This window comes from Wickerhamomyces ciferrii, contig 00047 (assembly GCF_000313485.1).
Source record: "Wickerhamomyces ciferrii WGS project CAIF00000000 data, strain NRRL Y-1031 F-60-10, contig 00047, whole genome shotgun sequence".
NCBI lineage: Eukaryota > Fungi > Ascomycota > Saccharomycetes > Phaffomycetales > Wickerhamomycetaceae > Hansenula > Hansenula ciferrii.
Genome location: NW_011887693.1, coordinates 45,372 through 66,769, shown reverse-complemented (window position 1 = coordinate 66,769; position 21,398 = coordinate 45,372). Strand labels below are relative to the sequence as shown.

Here is a 21,398-nt window from a genome sequence, read left to right as displayed (position 1 = left end):
ATCTATTATGTGACATATTTATGTATTGAAATATAAATATTTGATCTCGCTTACTCGGTGGTATTATAAATGGGTGTAATTGGCTTATCGGTGGCTTTACGTGCATGGCTTTGTGAATGCCACAATAGGAGAACGGGTCCGTCTTTAAAGCACCGTGTGTTGATTGTCTTATTATCAAAACTATACTTATACTACTATACTGTACTATACTACAGATCACTAGTTTATCAGATCTAATAGATGTAATAGATAATAATTGTGTTCTGTATGTGTATTACATAATCACTGTACCACACATTACATAATACAAACAATACTATAAATTAACCGCTGTGTGTTTTTTTGTTCACTTCTTAAATTCTTTCTTTCTTTTAAGAACGTTATTGTTTTCTTCTTCTCTCAAACATTGATCTGACTTTAAATTGAAGTTTCTCATACCTAATTTGAATGAGTTTGATATATTCTTTTTTCCTTCAGATGATCAATTGGCCATGATGAATTCTTTCGATCATGTCTTGAATGGGTAAATTGGTAGATTTAAAATATATTGAATATATTCTTCTTGAATGATTGATATTAGTATGTGGTATATCATGATTATCCAAATAAGCAATCTATATACATTCATATAATACAATGGGTATAATCAGAGTCATCTTTATTGAATCATATGGTTATCTATGTTTTTTAATTGATTTAATTGTAGTTGATCTATTGTACATGGCGGCTAATACTAATATAAATAGAACCAAAAATTCATGTCTTGTGTCTTTTTCAATATATTAACAATCAACTAAAACTTTTGTAACCTTTGAAGAAGAATTTTCGGCAGATAATGTATCTTCCTTTGGGTGTTTTGTACCAACTTGCATTTTTGTGTTTGATCATTATCAATTAAACACTTGCGATCTTTATTATGTGGTATATACTATGATTATTTAAATGATTATAATCTTATATATATTCAAATTAATACAAAACAAGAGATAATCAGATTCATTCACGTTGATGATGATTATTATTTATATTCTTATCTAGTTTGATTGTAGTTGATCTCTAATGTACATGGCGGTTAATTAGATATATCAATTGATTACAAGATCACGTTCATCACAGACCATATATAATGTGTTTCATAACCAAGCATTCTACTTTAAAACAAATCAAACATCGTATTAATTCACCTAAATTATCATGGACTTATCAATTGAGCTCTCATTAGAAGCTCATCAAGTGGGATTATATGCTCTTTAGGAATCATTCATTTGGATTATAATCAATGATATTGGAAATTGGGATCAAACATAATTTTATATAAGAGCAAGAACTAGTTATTGTTTTGATAAATTTTATCAAGCATTCATGGTTACAACTTACTTTATAATAAATTGAAATGAAAGTACGCGTTAATTAAGTACTTATATTCACTGCACTATATATTACATAATACAAAACGCTACATATAAATAAATTCAACAATCCTTAATTTTTTTGCCTTCGAATTAAAACTATCAAATTTTAATTTATTCACATCAGCTGCATTGATTAAGAAGAAAATCTCATTTGGTTTGTTTCGATTTATTTCAAATCTGGAAGAATCAACAAACTTTTGTTAATGAATACAATTTTCATGATGATAGGAATATTGATCCTTGATCTAGATTAAAAGATAATTAAAAGTAATTATATTGTACTTGACATGTTTATTGTTTATATGATGATTACTTGAATTATTAATCTATATAACACATATCAATACAATAGTTTATCATAATCAAATTCATTTATTTATTGATGATGATTATATCTGTTTTCAATTGATTAAATTGTAGCTGATCTATTGTACATTGTACATGGCGGTTAATACAATAATTGAGAAGGATCAATGGCAATATAATCATGGAATTATATTTAAGCATAGATTTAATATGGATAAATAATACTAGTATAATATCAACAATGTTGTAATGTGTGACGTATAATGTGTCATATTATATTATCCTGATTCATAATATCATTGTACTATGGATAATTATATAGATGTGTAATTTAAATTGAACTACGTGAGTACACAAAGCTTTATTTTCAATGTAAATTACACAAAAAAAAATTAACCGCTGTGATTTTGAATTCTTTCTTTTAAATAAACAACAAGAACAACTTCATGATCGTGAAGTATAGTACTATTTGATCTTCTGATTTGACTAATATAGTTGAACTAGCTCTGTTTCTTACTGTTTCAAATATTCTGTTAGAGAAAATATACCTCTTTACCCCTTATGAGCTGTGAAATTTGGATCTTTTATTTCCATATTTTGTTGGATGATCTTACTTTTATTATGTTTATACATTGATTATTTGATTGAGTAATCTATATAAAACATAGTACAATACATGTGAGTAATCAGATTCATTAAACATTGATGATGATGTTTATTATTTATTTTTCATATTCTTATCTATAGTTTTGTTGTAGTTGATTTGTATTTATTACATGGCGGTTAATTTAATGATCATTTGACGGAGATTACAAAAGGTTAATATAAGATAAAACAAATTAAGAAATAATAATTGAAGCTCAACATATAATGAATATAGAAAAAAACAGTTATATTGCTTCAATACAAATTTGATCAAGCATTAAGTATTTTCGATAAAAAAATATCAAGATAATGAATACCATGAGGATTATGACTTGAGAAGAATCAAACCACGAAATAATTGATACTAGATCCGAAATATATGATATATATTATATATTACTAAATATTAAATTGTATCATTCAATTAGTTATTGTACATTGACTTTTTGTAATTATATCTACAAATTCACAATGATGATCACTCATTTGATTTACATTACATAATGCACAGTTTATAGTATATAAATTAAAAAAATTCAAATTAAAAATTTCATCCTTTTTATATTTTACCTTTATACTCATCGGATCACTATACGATTCAATTTTTGTTGGGTAAGCATTGAATTGCTGTGCCATATTATTATAAATGGCGTGACTATTCTGTGGATATTGTAAGAAGACGGTTCAAGACTATTTTGGAAGTTCAATTCATAATAAATTATGGGTTTATATTAATGATTATTTAAATGATTATAATCTATATATAAACACACATTAATACAAGGTCGATATGATCTGATTCATCCAAAAATTGATGATGATTATTATTATGTTTTTGACTAATACAAAATTATGTAGTTTGATTGTAGTTGAACACTAATATAGACATGGCGGTTAATCATTCGCCACTAATCAAATAATTGAATCAATCAGTATAATAGAATTTCAATAGTATTTAAATACAGCACTATGATAAGATTGATTAAAAACATTAAATAACTACATATTTGGTATTAATAATTAAATCTCGTTGATCATTTATAACCCATGATTTTATTATTGTTAAATTGTTCTGATCTATCATGTGCATTAAATAATTGTAAATATTTACACAAAATAAATATTAACCGCTGTGATGTTTTTTGATTTCTTTCTTTTAAATAAACAACAAGAACAAGAATCAGAATTAACCAAGAAGATCAGTAAAACTAGGAAGAACAAATTTTAATAATTAAATTAATTAGTTTTGAATCATTGTCTTTAAATACAAGTCATTTTTTTTATGTTTGCCTAATTCTTAATTTTGGACAAGGTGGTCATATTTGATTAATGTCAAGTTGAAAGATATTAAGTGATATATAATGATTATTTAAATGATTATAATCTTATATATATTCAAATTAATACAATATAAGAGATGATCAGATTCATTTATTTTACATTGATGATGATTATTATTTATATTTATATCTAATTTAATTGTAGTTGATCTATTGTACATGGCGGTTAATACATTAATTAATAGACAATAGACGATAATCATGAATCAATAACTAAAATTAACATGGAATAACTATAGGAATAGTAGAGTGACTTCAATGTTGAATGTGTTATTTCATATCATTGTATATCATCATAAGATCATTAGTACTATGTTACTATAAAAAGATCATATAATACACAAAGTTGATCTTATTTTTCATGTATAAATTAAAAAAAAAATAACCGCTGTGATTACAACTTGTTTATATTTATTTAATTCAACCAACAACCCCAACTTTAAACTTGTTATATTTTGTTATCATATTTGTTATGGTTCATCGAGTACACGACTTATAATGGCGTCAACTGTGTGTGCTTTTCCTATAATTATGGAAGATTTATGATGTATCTTGTTCACATCGAAATATGATGTTTTTTATGTGGTATATAATGATTATTTAAAAGGTTAATCTATATATTCATAAATACAATGATATATAATCAGAGTCATTATTACATTGATGATGATGATTATAATTGTTTTTGATAATTATTAGTTCACTAATTGTAGTTGAACAATATTATTGGCGGTTAAAATCATCTTAAATTGTCACTACTTCCACTAATCAATTAACAGATTTCTGAATATGTAATATTTAATATATTAGATCCTATGTAATTGTATTTTTATAAATTAAATTACATAAATCATTTCGATATTTTGATATTGATACTTTGATACTGATTTTGATCATATTCTTGTTGTTGTATAGTATATTACGTAATCATCATACTATGTATTATATAATACAATATACTATTCTATGATCTAAGTTGATAACTATTAATATTTATATGATAGTATAGTTATATTAGTATATAGATATGGTGTATGGAGCATTCTCTCTCTAATAATACTAGTTTCAAGTAGATTGGATCACTTTGAAATTTCATGTTTTTACAATATGTTTAATTTTGAAACAGATTTAAATTTTATGAGGTTGATAAAATAAAAATTATAATTTTAAAATTCAAATAATTTTTAATTTTTGCATGTTTTAAATATAATTTTAAGATTATGTATATATAAGATATATCATTAATAAAACTTGAGATCATATTGATCATAAATATCCAAGTTCCTTAAGTATTAAATATACCATACTAATTCTACCACTTATAATATTACATAATCTAATAGATAACGATTACCTAACCAGAAGAAGTCTGTCCCCTACCAATTTCTCAAATGAATGATCATTATTTTTCTTCAGATTTTAATCAATAAATTGTACTGGGATTTAAACGAAATATAAACAACTGCTAAACAAATTATTAATAGACTAAGAAATTCTTTTGGTATTGGTAAAGATATAAAGGTATTATTATTACTACTGCTGTTATCACCACCACTGTTATTACCCCAGATTATCACTATTACTACTCCAGTTGCAAATCTTGGTTTAAGTACTAGTTAATCTATACTAAGATCATCATAACATTATTACAAATAATTAGACAAAGAAACAAACAGGTATTCATATATCATATTATATTATATCACAAATCACATAAACAACACTTGCTTATTTCAATTTTATGGTTATTACAATATAATATTGGCCTTATAAGGCCTATCAATAGTATAAGAATATAGTCATAAATACCATCATGTTGGGTAGATTATTTAATAATAGATCTAATGAACAATTAAATTCTCATCAAAATTCATCAATAAATATTTGTCATACCATGAATAATATGAATAGTTTAAACACTGGGAATAATATTATTGAAGATTTAAATTCAAGAACTATTCTTTATGGTACTTCAAATCCAATATTACCAATAAATATAAATTTATCAAAGTTTAGATTATTTATTATCCAGGATAAAGGTGAATTAATGGTTAAAAATAATTTTAAAATTTATTATGATTCAAATATAACAACAACAAATAATGGTACTACTACTAATAAGAATAAAATTGATTATAATATTTTCCAATTTTTAGAAATTATGTTTGGAAATTCAATTCATCATGATTTCCAATCAAATGAAACCATTAAAATACATAACTTGGAATCATTACAATTTACTTTAATTTCAAAACATTTTAATATAAAATTATCAAATCAAAAGAAAAATTTAAAATTTGCCATTGGTTTAATTATACCATGTTCAATAGATTTAATATCAACAACTATAACACCCAATTGGCAAACAATAATTCATTATTTATCAATATTCCAATCAATATTTATTAAAAATCATTTATTAAATTATAATAATTATTTAGATATTTCAATATTTTACAAGAATTTCATTAAAAATTTAAAAAATTTAATTATAACTCCAAGATTATTACCAGGATTAAATTTCATTAATAATAACTTCTTCCTCAAGAAATGGTGTTTTGAAATTAATAATTGGATTGAAATTAAAGATGGTTCAAAACCTTGCTTAGTTAATGGTTCAAAATTTTTATTAACTTTATTAACAATTATTCAAACTGTTAAATATCAATTGATTAATAATAATAGTGATGAATTTATAAGAATTATTATAATGGCTTCAAATTCAATGGTTGCAACAAAATTAATTTTTATATTGAATGGGATACTACCATTTAATTTAAAAATTAATCAATTAAATGATGGGAATATTGAATTAAAGAGAGATACAACAACAACAACAACAACAAACCCAATAAGTACAGGTACTCATAATGATAATCAATATCACCCACCTTCACCTCCAACACCACATCCAATGAAAAAAGGTTGGGAAATCCCCAAAACTCCATCAAAATCAATAACAACACCATCATTAATGACACCATGTAAATCATTAATTATTCAACCAAATTCTTCAACAAATTCCTCAATCCCCACATCAAATTCAATGAGTTATTTATCTTCTTCATTATCTTCATCTTCAACAAATTCATCTTCAACAATTTTTTCAAATTCTTTAACTAGAGGATTCCAATATTTACAAAATTGGAAAAATTCAACAAATAATGGGAATACAGGGGATGTTATTTCTTCAGGTTCAAGTTTTAAAACTCCTTCACCTGGGTTAGAATATGATGATTATCCATGGAATTCAAATCATAATGGTTCAATAAATAATAATATTTCAAATGGATATAGTACTGGTAGTAATATGAATACCATGAATAATAATTCAATTAAATTTAAAAAAATTGAATTAAATTCTTTAAATATTAAAAGATCAACAACAACATTATTCAAGATTAATAATAATATTTCCAAAAATGGAATTGAAGGTAAGGATAAATTTTCCCAGGAATTTAATGATCTTATGAATTCAGATATTGATTATAATTATAATTATGATTCATCAAAATCTGTATCAATCTTAGAAATCCCATTTGATGATGAAGACCAAGAAGACTCCGAGGATAAAGATTATGATTATAAAAAATTACCAAAATTATGTGGTTATGTTCAAGATTATTTACCAGATTTCCATATTCAAGCATGTCCAAATTCTCAAGATTTAGAATCAAAGATAATATCGTCAATGAAGAATTCATTAACTCAATTTAACAAATCCAAGACTTTTTTAATTTCATTAAGAATTAGAGAAATTAAAGAAATTCAATTAACAAAAAATGATGAAAAAAGGTATACTTCTTCAATAAGGAAAATTTATTATAATTCAAAACCAAATTTGAATTATTTAAATCAAGATAATTATACCAAAATTGAAATTTTATTTGAAAAAATTAGAAATTTATTTAAACAAGATGAAAATGATGAAGAAATTAATAAAATTCGGGATTATTTAAAGAATTTATGAAGATGAACCAACAAACAAAACAATATACAACATACAACATATAATATAAATATATATACATTTATAAATCATATAGACTATAATAATAATTTAAAAATATTGGTTAAATTGTATGAGTATAAAATACTCCGAATTGAAAAAATATTCGCGAATTTATTTTCAATATTTTGATTTTTTTAGCGCGCGTTGGAAAATTATTGAACAAATATCAACAAAATATCAGTCAAATTGGTAATTAATAAGCCATATAGTTGAGCTAGAGATCTTTGCTTAAGGTTATACACTAATTGCTTGGTATTGACTTGAGGTATTCAAGGTGTTTCAAAGATGTCGGAAAAACAGGACGTTTTCTCAAGTGATGAAGAAGATTATGAACCAGAATTCAAGAGTGAAGGTAATCAAGATGAATCAAAATTTGAATATGAAGAAGAACAAGAAGATTATGAAGAAGAAGAAGTACCTAAATTTAGTGAATCTGATAAATTAGAATCTCAAAAAAAATTAAATGAAAAAATTAAAATTAAACAAATTATACCCAATGATATTAAATTATTTTTAGATTTAAAAGATAAAACTGATGAAGCATTAAGTACTTTTATTAATTTAGAAAATTCAACTTATGCAAATAAACAATTAGGTTCCTCGGGACAGGGGGAATTTATGTCATGTGAATGTCATCCAGATTGGGATGAATCAAATGAATTAAATTATGCATGTATTGATGATGATTGTATTAATAGAGGTACTAAAATTGAATGTATAAATGGTGTATCATCATGTGGTGAAGATTGTTCAAATCAAAGATTCCAGAAAAAGCAATATGTTGATATAAATGTAATACAAACTGAAAAAAAAGGTTATGGAGTACGTTCACAAATTGATATTGAACCTGATACTTTTATTTATGAATATATTGGTGAAGTTATTGATGAAAAATCATTCAAGAAAAGAATGTTGGAATATGATGAATTAAATTTTAAACATTTTTATTTTATGATGTTACAAAAAGGTGAATTTTTGGATGCAACAAGGAAAGGTTCCCTTGCTAGATTTTGTAATCATAGTTGTAATCCAAATTGTTATGTTGAAAAATGGGTCGTTGGGGAGAAATTGAAAATGGGTATTTTTGCTAAAAGAAAAATTTTAAAAGGTGAAGAAATTACATTTGATTATAATGTTGATAGATATGGTGCAAATGCTCAACCTTGTTATTGTGGTGAACCAAATTGTATTGGATTTATTGGTGGTAAAACTCAAACTGAAGCTGCTTCTTTATTACCACAATTTATATCAGAAGCTCTTGGTTCAACAATTGAAGATGAACAAAATTTCCTCAAAGAAAAACAAGAAGCTAATGAAAAAATTATTAAAAATGATAATAATATGAATATTGAATTTATTAATTCATTAATTATGAAACCAATTGATATATTTGAAGTTAATAAAGTTATGGGTGTATTGTTACAATGTGAAGAAGTATTAATTGCTGAAAAATTAATCGAAAGAATTGAATTATCAACTTTAAATGCCCTTCAATATAAATTAAGTTATGCACATGGTTATACCTCATTAGGTAGAATCTTGAAAAACTTTTATGGACAAGATGGTAATCAACAATTTAAAATTGATAATGAATTAGTTCTAAGAATTTTAAAAATTTTATCAAATTGGCCAAAAGTTTCCAAAAATTATATTAATAAAGTTGAAATAATTCCAATTGTTAAAGAATTAATTTCAAATACTAAGGATAAAGAAATCATATCATTATCAAATGATTTATTAAATAGATGGGATTCATTTGAAGAATTTCAAAGAATTAGAAAAAAATCAACAAATGAAAAAATTGCAAATAAATTTGTTTTTGATTCAAGAAGACAACATTTAAAAGAATTATCACCACAAAGATCAACAAGTAACACTACTACTACAAGTCAACAATTCAAACCACATGATTATAATACTCAAAATACTTCTTTTAATAATAGACCACAATTCCCACAAGCATATAATGAATTACCACAAGGTTGGAAATCAACAAAAGATCCAAATAGTGGTAAAATTTATTATTATGAAGAAGAAACTGGGAAAGTTCAATGGGAAAGACCTGGTAGAGAAAAATTTGAACAAGAACGTAAAGAAAGAGATGAATATATTAGAAAGAAGGAAAAACAAGAACGTGATTATCAAAAACGTAATTTAGAAAAATTAAAAGAACAAGAAAAAATTGCACAATCAAATTCTTTAGCCAAAATCATTGCAAATGCAAAAAAAATTGAAGAAGAAAAATTAGCTCGTGAAGCTGAATTAATTAAACAAGAAGAATTGAAAAAATTGAAAAAAGAAGAATATAAACGTAAATTAGCTGCTAAAAAGCATCATCATCATAATCATGGATCAACACATTCATCAAGTACAAGTACACCAATATCATCATCACAAGGTTCAGATTCATTTGAAAAAAAATGGTCAAAATTTTTTGCAAATCATATACCAAATATGTTGAAAAAATATAGAGATGAAATTGGTCATGATAATATTAAATTATGTGCCAAAGATATAGTTAAAATATTAATTGAAAAAGAATTTAAAAAACATGGTGATAAACCAATATCACCACCATTAGATTTATCAATTGAAAAACGTAAAAAAATTAAAATATTTATTGAATCTTATATGGAAAAATTCTTAATTAAATATAGATCAAAACATCAAAAAAGAAAATTAGAAAATGATGAAACTAATCAAAATGGCGGGGCCAAAAAGATTCATCCTTAATTAAAACTTCTTATATATAGATTTTGAAGAACAAGAACAAAAATCATTTAAAACAGAAACAATAACGAAACAAAAAAGTTTATAAAAAATCCAATGTCCATAGGGGGATTTAATTTATAGTTGTAATATATATGTATCATTTTCCACACCAGTATTGAACATTAAAAGCTCATTTAATTAATATATATCCATACTTGATCAAGACAATGAGAATACTTTAATCTTTATTAATATATAATTTGAAGTTTATTATGAGTATATGATTAATTTCCATTGTATTGACCCAATTAGGAAATTCTGGATTTTAGTTTCAAACAGTATAAAGAAATTGAAAAATTGTGTCAATTGAAAAGTACAAAAAGAAGATTGAATCCTTTGGAAAGCTAGAATAGTGATGGTGATGATGATGTTACTTATATAGTTGTATTCCAGGAGGTTCTATTTATCACGTTGATTTGATTTTTGATTTTTTTGGGGGCTTAAAGTTTTTATATAAAATGCATGGAATATCTAGTGAAGAAATTGGAAGAACTTATAGATTAGAGAATGATTTAGAAGAGCAGGTATTGGATTTAGGATGTTATTGTGAGGGGTGTTTATATAAGAAAAGGTTTAGAGATAGAGTTGTTAGAGTGAGTTTGAAATAAATCATTCCATATATAAGACCGACATAATACTAACTGATTCTATAGAATTTCAACTATGGGATTATAATATTTCCCTTATGGATATTGAACATCTTGTTCTTTTTCAAAAGTTTAACATTAAATAATTCTTATGAATTTAGTGAAGAAGTTCAAAAAAATCATAGTAATGAAATATCTCTGTTACAACCAAATTCTCTTGATGATGATTCAAGTTTAATTGGAAGATTAATTATTAATCATGAGTTGACACAGAAAAGTTTCGATCAATGGATATCTTGGAGTGTTATTGGATTATCATTATACTTTATCCTTGGTTGGTTCCTGGTGATGATTATGACTTCATCTCATGGTTGAATATATAATGGATTGTACTACCCAAATGAATTCAAGTGTACATGAAGCTGAAATTAATATAAAAACTAGACGTTGTACCTGGTCATTCTCCATTGTAGTGTAATCACAGCCATTGTTAAGCCCCTTGTGATAAGCCCTTAAATTGTTCAATTTAGTCCTTGTAAATCCAAATTTCAAAGGGATCTGTCATGGAAATCGGTTATATGTTCTCTGCGCCTACCAAGGAATTTTTATTTTTAATTTAGCAGTTTCCGTTTTTTTATTAGAGGCTATGAGAAGAATTTTTATTTATTTAAAATAGTTTTTTAGCTTATAATTATCCATTTATTTCCTTTAAATTAGATTACAAGGTTCAATTTCTCTCTGAAGTATAGTCAGTCGTTCAATTAAGATATCAATCCCCCAAAGATTCCCTTCAATCGTTCAAGACTTTTAAATTTTCAATCTTTTATACCCAGAGATTTCGTTTAAAAATAGCCTAGAAAAGCGAAGAAAAGGTTATAAATTAGATACATATATACAAAGCTAGGAAATGAAGATTACTCAAGTATTACAAGTATTGGCTGCTGCCAGTGTTGTTGCCAGTCAAGACAATAACAACAATAACAACAACAATAATAACAATGGTGGTGATTCTACTGCTACTGGTAATACCGGTGGTAGTTCATCTCAAAGTTCATCAAGTTCATCATCATCTGGTAAACAATATTCAAGTGAATTTGGTGTTTTAGAATTTGATAATTTTGGATTTGAAGGTTATTATAAACATGTTAAAAAATTAGATGATTCAGATAGTTGTCAATGTGAATTAGCTTCAAATGATCAACGTACTATATTTAGTGGAGCTAATGCTCCAATTAATGAAGAAGTTTCTGTTCATTTTAGAGGTCCGCTAGTTTTATCACAATTTGGGTTTTATACTTCAGATGATTTCCAAACTGGTTCAAGTAGTGGTTCTGGTTGGACAAGACAAGGTTATTATGATGGTGAATCTCAAACTTCTGAAAATATTACATTTTTAACTGCTGCAGGTGATAATTCAACTTGTTTAGGCAAAGCTTTAACTTATGCTGATACTGATGGTATTTCAAAAGCTGATTCAAGTCAAATTTTAGCAAAAGATACTAAGATTATATCAGATGAAGAATTTATCATTTTTTCAAGTGAAGAATGTGGTAAATCTGGATTTGGTAAAGATTGTGGTGTTTATCGTGATGATATTCCAGCTTATCATGGATTTAATGGTACAACTAAATTATTTTTATTTGCATTTGAAATGCCAGAAGAAGAATCATCTGATGAAGATTCATTTGATTATTATAATATGCCAGCTATTTGGTTATTAAATGCTCATATTCCAAGAACTTCTCAATATCCAACAAATGGTAATTGTTCATGTTGGGGTAGTGGATGTGGTGAATTTGATATTTTTGAAGTTATGAATACCACTGAAGCTAATCATTTATTCTCAACAATTCATGATTATCAAGGTTCTGATAATATTCAAACTGGTATTCAAGCTCAAGGTTATATTTCAAGAGATACTTCAAGTACTATGAAAGGTGGTGTTGTTTTTGATTCTCAAGGTAAAGTTTCTGTTTTCTTATCAAATAGTACAAGTCTTGATGAAACTATTAGTGCTTCAGATATTAATGATTGGATTAGTAGTGAATCTTCATCAGATAAATCATATACAAGTACTTTATCAACTGTTACTAATACCGGTTCAGGTAAGACTAGTGCAGCATCAGGTTCAATCCCATTCATGTTGGATGTCAGATATATTTTGGCTGGATTTGTTGCAGTTGGTGCTTCAGTCTTCTTTTGAATAATAGCTACTCAACATTAAAAGACATATATTTTTTTCAGTTCAATTTTTTGTTTTCTTATACACTTTATATAAACTTTTTTGAATATTTATATCCAAATTTTGCTAGCTAAATGAATAGATTTAAAAATAAACGATGCTTTGCTACTAAATCGTAGAGATAATATAAGTTTCTATATATTTTATTATAGTTAACTATGTGCTGACATAATCACCGAGCTTATATCTCAAAAATCTTTAATACCCAATATTCAACTTCACCAAAATTAAACCACAAATCATTCACTTTTTGAGGAATAAAGCTGTAACAAAATGCAACAAGATGGTCTTAACTATGAAACGGTGGTTCAAAGTGAGTGCTGCTAAGTTACTTATTTGTTTCAAACAAAGCCTGTGTTTCTTTTCAAATGAGGATACGTTTAATTACTTGCATCTATGTTATTACTTGATTAGGATCCCAATGGGTAGGAATAAGAAACATTGATTTGAAAAATTGATAAAGTATATATAAATACTGAAATGGGTTAATTCAAAGTTGTATCAAAATATTGAGATGGATTGAACCAATTCAATCAAGTTCATTCATTCATTCGTTCATTATATACTAGGTCACATTATGGGTTATCAAGCTGTGTTAATAGCACTTTCTACAATAGCTATACTTTTATTAATCCCTCCATTCATTTGGCATGCAAAAGCTATAAATATTCCAGCTATAACGTTAATCATATGGTTATTAATCATGGATATTAAGATCTTTATAGATGCTATAATATGGGGTCGTGATAATTTTAGTGAAGTTTGGAATGGTCATGGTTATTGTGATGTTATGGTTAAAATTAGTGTTGGTGCAAATGTTGGTATAAGTTCATCTGTTGCAGGTATTATGTTTAATTTATATCGTATTTTAAAAGCTGATAAAGTTATACCAGAATTGAAAAGTACTAAGAAAATCGTTACAGATTTATTAATTAGTTTATTAACTCCAATTTTCGTTATGGGTTTGAATTATTTAATTCAAGTTAGAAGATATTCAATTTTCCAATATTCAGGTTGTCAAAATGTTTTGTCACCAACTTGGTTAACAGTTATCTTATATACGGTATGGATGGTTGTTTGGTCATTAACTGGAGTTATATATGCAATATTAATCCTTTTCACTTTTTTCAAAAAGAGAAAAGATGTTAAAGATATCTTAAGATGTACAAATTCAGGTTTAAATTTAGTTAAATTTTCAAAATTATTAATTTTTTGTATTATTGTTATATTGGTTATGTTCCCATTTTCAATGTACATGTTTACAAATGATTTAAATAAATTACAATCAACTTATGATTTTGCACAAACTCATTCAAAGATTTTTTGGCAAGGTATTTTATATTTACCATTTAAACAACCATATTTAGTTACATGGGTTTATTTATCAATTTCTTATGTTGTTTTCATATTTTTCGGATTAGGTTCAGATGCTATAAATATGTATATTGATTTATTAAGTAAAATTGGATTTAAACCAATTATTGAATATATTAGACACAAGAGAGATTTATATAGACAACAAAAAGCTGATGAATCAGTTTCAAGAGTTTTTCATAATAGAGAACAATTTAATGGTCCAATGACTGGTACATCTGGTGGTACACAATTTGATATTGAAATGCAAAAAATTATTGATGAAGAATATGATGATAAATCACCAACTTCAACAGCAGTTTCAAATATATTTACAGATCAAAATGAAATTAATCGTCATAAAAAATTCCAACATTTAAGTGGATTTGATGAAAGTTTATTTGATGGATTAGATGAAGAAGATTTAAATTATATAAATAATTTATATGAAGAAGATATAAATGATTCAAATCAAAAATCTTCGAATCAAAGAATTACAAGTAAAAATCATGGTAAATCTGATGATTTAGAATATGGTAAAGATTCAACTCAAGTTGAAGTCACCACTCCTATATCACAAGAAAGTTCAGCTACAACAGCTAAAGAATCTGATTTTGATTTTGTTTATAAAGTTCAACATAAAGGTATTTAATTTCATGTTATATATATAAGGTCAGGGTTTAGGGACAATAATTAGTTTAATTTTAATGTTATGTTTTATGTTATGTATTCAACAAAATTGTAGTACTACGTATTTTAATTTAATCATTTCAATAAACATTGATTGAAATTATAGAATACAGAAAGTCCTTTTTATAGGGTATAAATTATAAAAAAATATGGTTTAAAAAAGAAATAAACTTTTCCAAAAGATCAAAACATAATTAGACAAATTGATAAAAAATAATTAGATATAATAAGCAAATTTAATTACTTATTCATCTCTGTTTTGATGTAAGATGTTAACTCTATCTATTGAAAAAAATATTGTTAGTATAATGAAAAAAAAATATAACGTGTCATGAATACATACTTTGAATGAAACTAGTTCTGTATTGTTTTTGACCATCTTCAGTTTCATAAACTTGAATATCTGGAGTAGCTTCAACATGAAGTAAAGCACTAAAAAAAGTTAGTAATTGTTGTTGAAAATAAAAACGTGTAACGCGTCAGTTGATTAACATACCCTTTCTTAGCATAAGTAGTTAAGAAATCAATTTGTTGTTCGTTGAAAACAACAATTGGGAACCAATTTGGTGGAGCATCTTTGTTGTATTTGTTAACAGCAATACTGTATGGTAAATATTTTTTACCATTAGCACCTTCTCTAACTTCAAAATCTTGACCAAGACGACCAATAATTGTGGAACTGGCAAAACTAGAAGCATTTCTAGTAGCGAATGGAGCAGCAGCTTTAGTGGTTCTTAAACCTGAGGTGGCGATTGAGCGGAACATTTTCAAGTGTTTTGTAGTAATAACTTGTTGTTGTTGTTGTTATTGTGAAAAGTTTGGTTAAAATCCTTTTTGTTTTGAATTTATTCGCCTTTCAATTGTTTAAAATCACAAAATGTTATTTAAAAAAAAGATATAAAACATTCCCAAAAAGGCAATTGTCTGTTTTGGGAACTAGACCAGCACATCAGACCACTAGTCCCATGTCACGTGAAATGTAGGACTATTAGACCATACTAGTCTCACTGATAAGATGACAGGGACTAGACCTTTTTTTAATCACCACTTTAAATTTAATTGAAATTGAAATCCACTAAAACGTCAACAAATGAATGAAAGAAACAACTTTTGCTCTATTTATTGGGGGAAAGGTTTAGAAAAGAGGATATTTAAACACTGGGAAACCACTTTATAAGTTCAGTTTTTCAAATAGTTAGTTTGTTGGTGATTTCAAGGGTAAAGTTTGCTTGGTTTGTTGATTATTGGAGTTTAGTGATCCTAGTTGCTGGTGGCCAATTCAAATTCAAAAGTAATTAAGTGACCTTTCGTGATATCAGTTGATAGATTTCCTTTATAAAGGATAAGATTTCAAATATATTATCAAGAGTTTTGTGATAAAGTTCATCAACCGTTTTAATCAAAATAAGCTGTTTTGCTTTTGGGGTTTTAATCAAAAGATCTGATAAGAAATATGGCATATAATCAAAGTTTCCATCAACCTGTACAATCTGGGTTGATTAGTACAAATTCATCAAGTTCAAATGTTTTAGCTCTGGGTAATAATCAATCTCAAAGATCTTCAAGATATGGTGAATTAAGTTCAAGTGGTGCTGGTAGTTGGGTGGTTTTTGCACCTTCTGTTGAAGAAGATGAAGATGAAGTATTATCCACCACAAATGAATATGATGATGATGAAAAAGTTAATTCAAGTTTGGATATTGTAAGTGAACACAGAAATAAAGAAGATCAAGATGATGACGATGATGATGATTCAGATTCCTTGATAGATTCATTAGATACCGATGAGGATCTTAAATTATCATTACCAACTCATGATGGATCTGGGAATTTTATGAATACATCATTAAATAATCAAGATGAAGATCATTTAGATATTTTTAATAAAGATTTATCAAAAGAAGATTTCATAACAAATAGAATTGATAATTGGAGACGTGAACAAGCAAAAATTTTAATTGAAGAATTACATCAATCAAATTCTTCTTCAAATTCTTTATTAAATGAACGTTCTCATGTTGATGAATTATTAGCTTCATGGGGTGTTGATGATCGTGATCCAATTGATTCAAATTTAGATATTGATCATAAAGAGAAAAGAACAACTGAACTACGTACACAACGTAATACTACTATAAAAGATTCTTCAAAACCATATAAACATGGTACAAAAAGATTCTATGGTGATGATATATTTGAAAATTATACAGAATGGGAAGTTAATATGATTAAAAAAGTTGCTAAACAATTATCATCATCATTAATTCGTGATAAAAGATCACAAGAATCAAATTTTGAAATTTCAACAGGACTGAAATCAAGAAGATCTTCATTATTATCAAATTTATCAAAAAATTCAATTAATAATTATTTTATGAATACTCAATCTTATTTTTGGCAAAAAGATTTAAGTTCTGCACATTCTTCAATTTCAACAACTTCAATTGTGCTTGGTAATAATTGGGGTGATGTTATGTGATTTGGTTGTTTTTGATATGAATATAGGGGGGTTTATAAGGTTTAGGGCATTTATTAGGTTTCATTTCGCATTATAAGTTATAACAATTTCAATTCAATTCAATTATTTGATGGACATATAATGAACAAGTCTTTATCAAAAAAATCAATATGTATTAATACATACAATTATACTATATAACTTGGTTTTTAAATTTATACAATACATTAATGGTTTTTATTATCGCATAGCAAGACAAATAATTTGTAATGATTAGCGCTATAATGATAGATTGACTAAGATATTAATATAACTGCAAAGCTACGCCATTCATATCATTTTAATCATATTTATTTTTAGTATTTAATATCACAGAATGTATACAATAGGTTTTTAGAAATTTTTATATAAAGTACAAAACATAGAAAACAAAACATTACTCTTTGTAAAAAGAGTAAATAAAAAGGAGAAGAAGCAAAAAAAGGTAAATCACAACAACTAAAGTCTATTTTCTAACAAAATTCAAGCTAAAGCTGAATAAGATCCCGCAACTAATGTTTTAGCACTTGGAACTGGTTTCCAAGTTTCTTGAGCAAATGGATCATCTTCTGTAAAATTTTGACTTTCTAATTCAACATTACTTGTAATAAATTTACCACCATTTTCATTATTTATAGAAAATTTTAATACAACACCTTGAGAAGATTCTTTTGCTTGTGTAGTTGTTAAAAATCTTGCAACTAATTTTTCTTCACTTGTTGAAGTTAATTTTAATGATTGATTATATTTCCAACTAATTCTACTTTTATCTTTATTAAAAGTACCTTGTGGTTTAGATAATGCACCTGTAGTTAATGCATCTGTAACTGCAACTGAAACATTTAATTCATTAATTTCAACAACTTCATCTGCATCTAATTGTTCTGCAATAAATGGAGCTAATTTAATTGTTAACATAACACTAGCTTGATGTGGTTCAAATCTCCAAACTGGATGAACAATAATTGGTGCATTAGAATTTTTAATTAAATATTTTAATCCACCTAAAGTACGTGATAAAATTGAATGAGGAATAATTTCAAATTCATCATGATCAATTTGTTTTAAAAATTGATTATTTGGAATAATTTTATCAAATTGTTGTGATCCATGAATTTTTAAATTTGATCTTGTTGGAATATCATAACCATCACTTAAATAATTAAATGCAATTTCACCAACAATTTGTGAATTAATTTGAACACCATCTTTAAATTTAGCATTAATAACTTCTGCAACACTAGCATTTAAACCTGGTTGAGTTAATGCAGAATGTTGGAATAATCCTGGATGATTTAAAGTTAATGATGAACCAGTTAATTGAGGATTTAAATTATTAATTGAATCACCACCAAAACTATTAAAACTTGAAATTCTTTTATTTTGATGATTTTCAATATCAGTTTGATTTAAATTAGTAAATAAACCTGATTGAATATCACGTCTTTGACCTTGAGTTGATGATGATGCAGCAACAGCGGGAGGTGGCGGAACAGAACCATGATGAGCTGGACCACTTTGAGTTGAACCAAATGAAGTATCACCATCTTCACGAATATTTGTCAAGTTTTGAGATCCAAATTGTTGAGTCTTTCTTGATGGTGGAGGTGGAGGAGCACGATGATCTTGAGTTAATGAATCAGATGATTGAAGTTGAATTTGTGATGGTGGTGGTTGATGTTGTAAGGCTTCATGTGAATGTTGATCATGATTCAAAGAACTATTAGTATCAGAATATGAACGTTCAGATGGTCTTCTATCATTAAAAGTTTGTTGAGTTGTTTCAACTGGTTTAGATATTGTTGGTGAAGCACCATTAACATTTGCAGATGAATTAGCTCTTGAAGTTGGTTTTAAAGGTGGTTGATTTAATGATAATGGGACATCACTAGAAGAAGTTGATTGTGAAGCTAAAGGTTGTTGTTGACCTAATGGTCTTTGTTGTTGAGGATATGAAGATGATTGTTGATTTTGAGGTTGACCATATGAACCAGCACCAGAATTTTTGGAAATTGGTTTTGGTTGTTGTTGTGATTGTTGTTGTTGTTGAGGATGTTGCTCATTTGATAAATGTGAAGCGACATAAGCACCACCAGCTGCAACAGCAGCACCAGCACCGGCTCCAACAGCTGTGACACCACTTGAACCACCTTTTGGTTGTTGACCACCAGAAATATCATCTTGTTGATGTTGTGGAGCTAAATTATTACCACTTGGTTGAGTTTTGAGACGTGATGCTAACGAAGAAGCTCTACTTAATCTATTTGTATTAGTTCTTGGTGCACTTGCTAATGAAGAAGTTTCAGATTCTGGAACAGTATCACTAATATCCAAATTTTTATTTTTATTCTTCTTTCTACCAAAAATTGAACCAACTTTTGATTTTAATTTACCTTTTGATTTAGATTCTTTACTCGATGATGATGAAGTTTCAGGTCTTGTTGCCTTTTTATTGTTGTTTTGAGTTTGGGTTGTAGCAGTTGTAGAGACTGAAGCTTGACGATTACCAGCAGATGAGCCAAAAGCAGAACCAGTACCTAATGGAGGACCAGCTTGAGAACCATGACCTTGAACATGACCATGTGAGTGAGAACCAGCAACTGTACCAGATTCATTTTGATTAATCTTTGGAGATTCAGCAGCTTTTCTAGCTTCTTTTGGAATATAAGAAGCTTCACTTGAAACTTTAGCAAATCTTGAGATTTCAGTTTCAGGATTGAAGTTTAAAATTGTTTCTAGAGCTTTTTCATTACTTTGTGAAGTTTTATTTAAAGCATCAGAGTAAGCAGTTTGGAATCTTAATAAACTATCTCTTAAGAATGATAATCTATCAAAATCAGTACATTCAAAAGATTCAAAAACAAATGGGGCTTCAGAATCCCAAGTTTGATTAGCACTTTGTAAAGCAGATTCATATTTAGCAATCTTTTCAGGATTTTTAGAATGTTGATATTTTTCAACTTTATCTTGATTGAATTCAATAGTTTGAGCAACTTCACTCAACTTAGCATGAAGACCTCTAATTTCACCCCATCTTTTATCCTTGGAAGTATATTGACTTAAAGGTGAAATAACATCACGATCTATAACTTGACCCAATCTATAATTTGTGGCAACTTCATCTTTAATTTCAGATATGACTTGACCCCATATTTGACCCAAATGGCCAATCGCATCAACATTGTAGTATTTTAACTCTTCACGACTTAGGACTTGATTTTCAATGATTCCACGTTCGATATTTTTGTTTAAATCTTGAGAATCTTTGATTAATCTATTCAATTGGTTCAAATAATTTGACTTTATACTTTGATAGTTCTTGAAAAATCTAGCAAATTCATCATTAAGCAACTTAGCTTGACTCAATCTAACCCTAACAATCTCTGTAGCATCAATTGGTGATTGACTCACCAAGATGGAGCTTGAGTACTGGGTTCTTTCTTGAGATGCCATTATATCTGTATCTAATGAATAACAGTGAACGAAGCAACGGCAAGCAGTAAATGGTTCGAATAGCGAAAAAAAGCAGCAGTATCACTTCA

The 21,398-nt window shown here is 26.9% G+C and overlaps 7 protein-coding genes across 7 annotated transcripts; 5 read left to right on the top strand and 2 right to left on the bottom strand.

Moving 5' to 3' along the window:
- Positions 1–5,516: 5,516 nt before the first annotated feature.
- On the top strand, positions 5,517–7,673 carry LST4 (Lst4p; the record flags this gene model as incomplete). The annotated part of the gene is made up of 1 exon (XM_011277353.1): positions 5,517–7,673. One exon carries the CDS (start codon positions 5,517–5,519, stop codon positions 7,671–7,673), a length of 2,157 nt encoding a protein of 718 aa, XP_011275655.1.
- Positions 7,674–8,000: 327 nt separating this feature from the next.
- SET2 (histone methyltransferase SET2) lies at positions 8,001–10,448 on the top strand (the record flags this gene model as incomplete). The annotated part of the gene is made up of 1 exon (XM_011277352.1): positions 8,001–10,448. The coding sequence occupies one exon, from the start codon at positions 8,001–8,003 to the stop codon at positions 10,446–10,448; it is 2,448 nt and encodes an 815-aa protein (XP_011275654.1).
- A 1,533-nt stretch (positions 10,449–11,981) lies between these two features.
- Positions 11,982–13,277, top strand: TOH1 (Toh1p; the record flags this gene model as incomplete). The annotated part of the gene is made up of 1 exon (XM_011277351.1): positions 11,982–13,277. One exon carries the CDS (start codon positions 11,982–11,984, stop codon positions 13,275–13,277), a length of 1,296 nt encoding a protein of 431 aa, XP_011275653.1.
- A 616-nt stretch (positions 13,278–13,893) lies between these two features.
- Positions 13,894–15,321, top strand: STE3 (Ste3p; the record flags this gene model as incomplete). Its single annotated transcript, XM_011277350.1, has 1 exon — positions 13,894–15,321. One exon carries the CDS (start codon positions 13,894–13,896, stop codon positions 15,319–15,321), a length of 1,428 nt encoding a protein of 475 aa, XP_011275652.1.
- Positions 15,322–15,688: 367 nt separating this feature from the next.
- Positions 15,689–16,124, bottom strand: RIM1 (Rim1p; the record flags this gene model as incomplete). Its single annotated transcript, XM_011277349.1, has 2 exons — positions 15,689–15,791; positions 15,856–16,124. The coding sequence occupies 2 exons, from the start codon at positions 16,122–16,124 to the stop codon at positions 15,689–15,691; spliced, it is 372 nt and encodes a 123-aa protein (XP_011275651.1).
- Positions 16,125–16,812: 688 nt separating this feature from the next.
- Positions 16,813–17,838, top strand: MYO2B (Myosin-2; the record flags this gene model as incomplete). The annotated part of the gene is made up of 1 exon (XM_011277348.1): positions 16,813–17,838. One exon carries the CDS (start codon positions 16,813–16,815, stop codon positions 17,836–17,838), a length of 1,026 nt encoding a protein of 341 aa, XP_011275650.1.
- Positions 17,839–18,339: 501 nt separating this feature from the next.
- SYP1 (Syp1p) lies at positions 18,340–21,309 on the bottom strand (the record flags this gene model as incomplete). The annotated part of the gene is made up of 1 exon (XM_011277347.1): positions 18,340–21,309. The coding sequence occupies one exon, from the start codon at positions 21,307–21,309 to the stop codon at positions 18,340–18,342; it is 2,970 nt and encodes a 989-aa protein (XP_011275649.1).
- Positions 21,310–21,398: the final 89 nt, after the last annotated feature.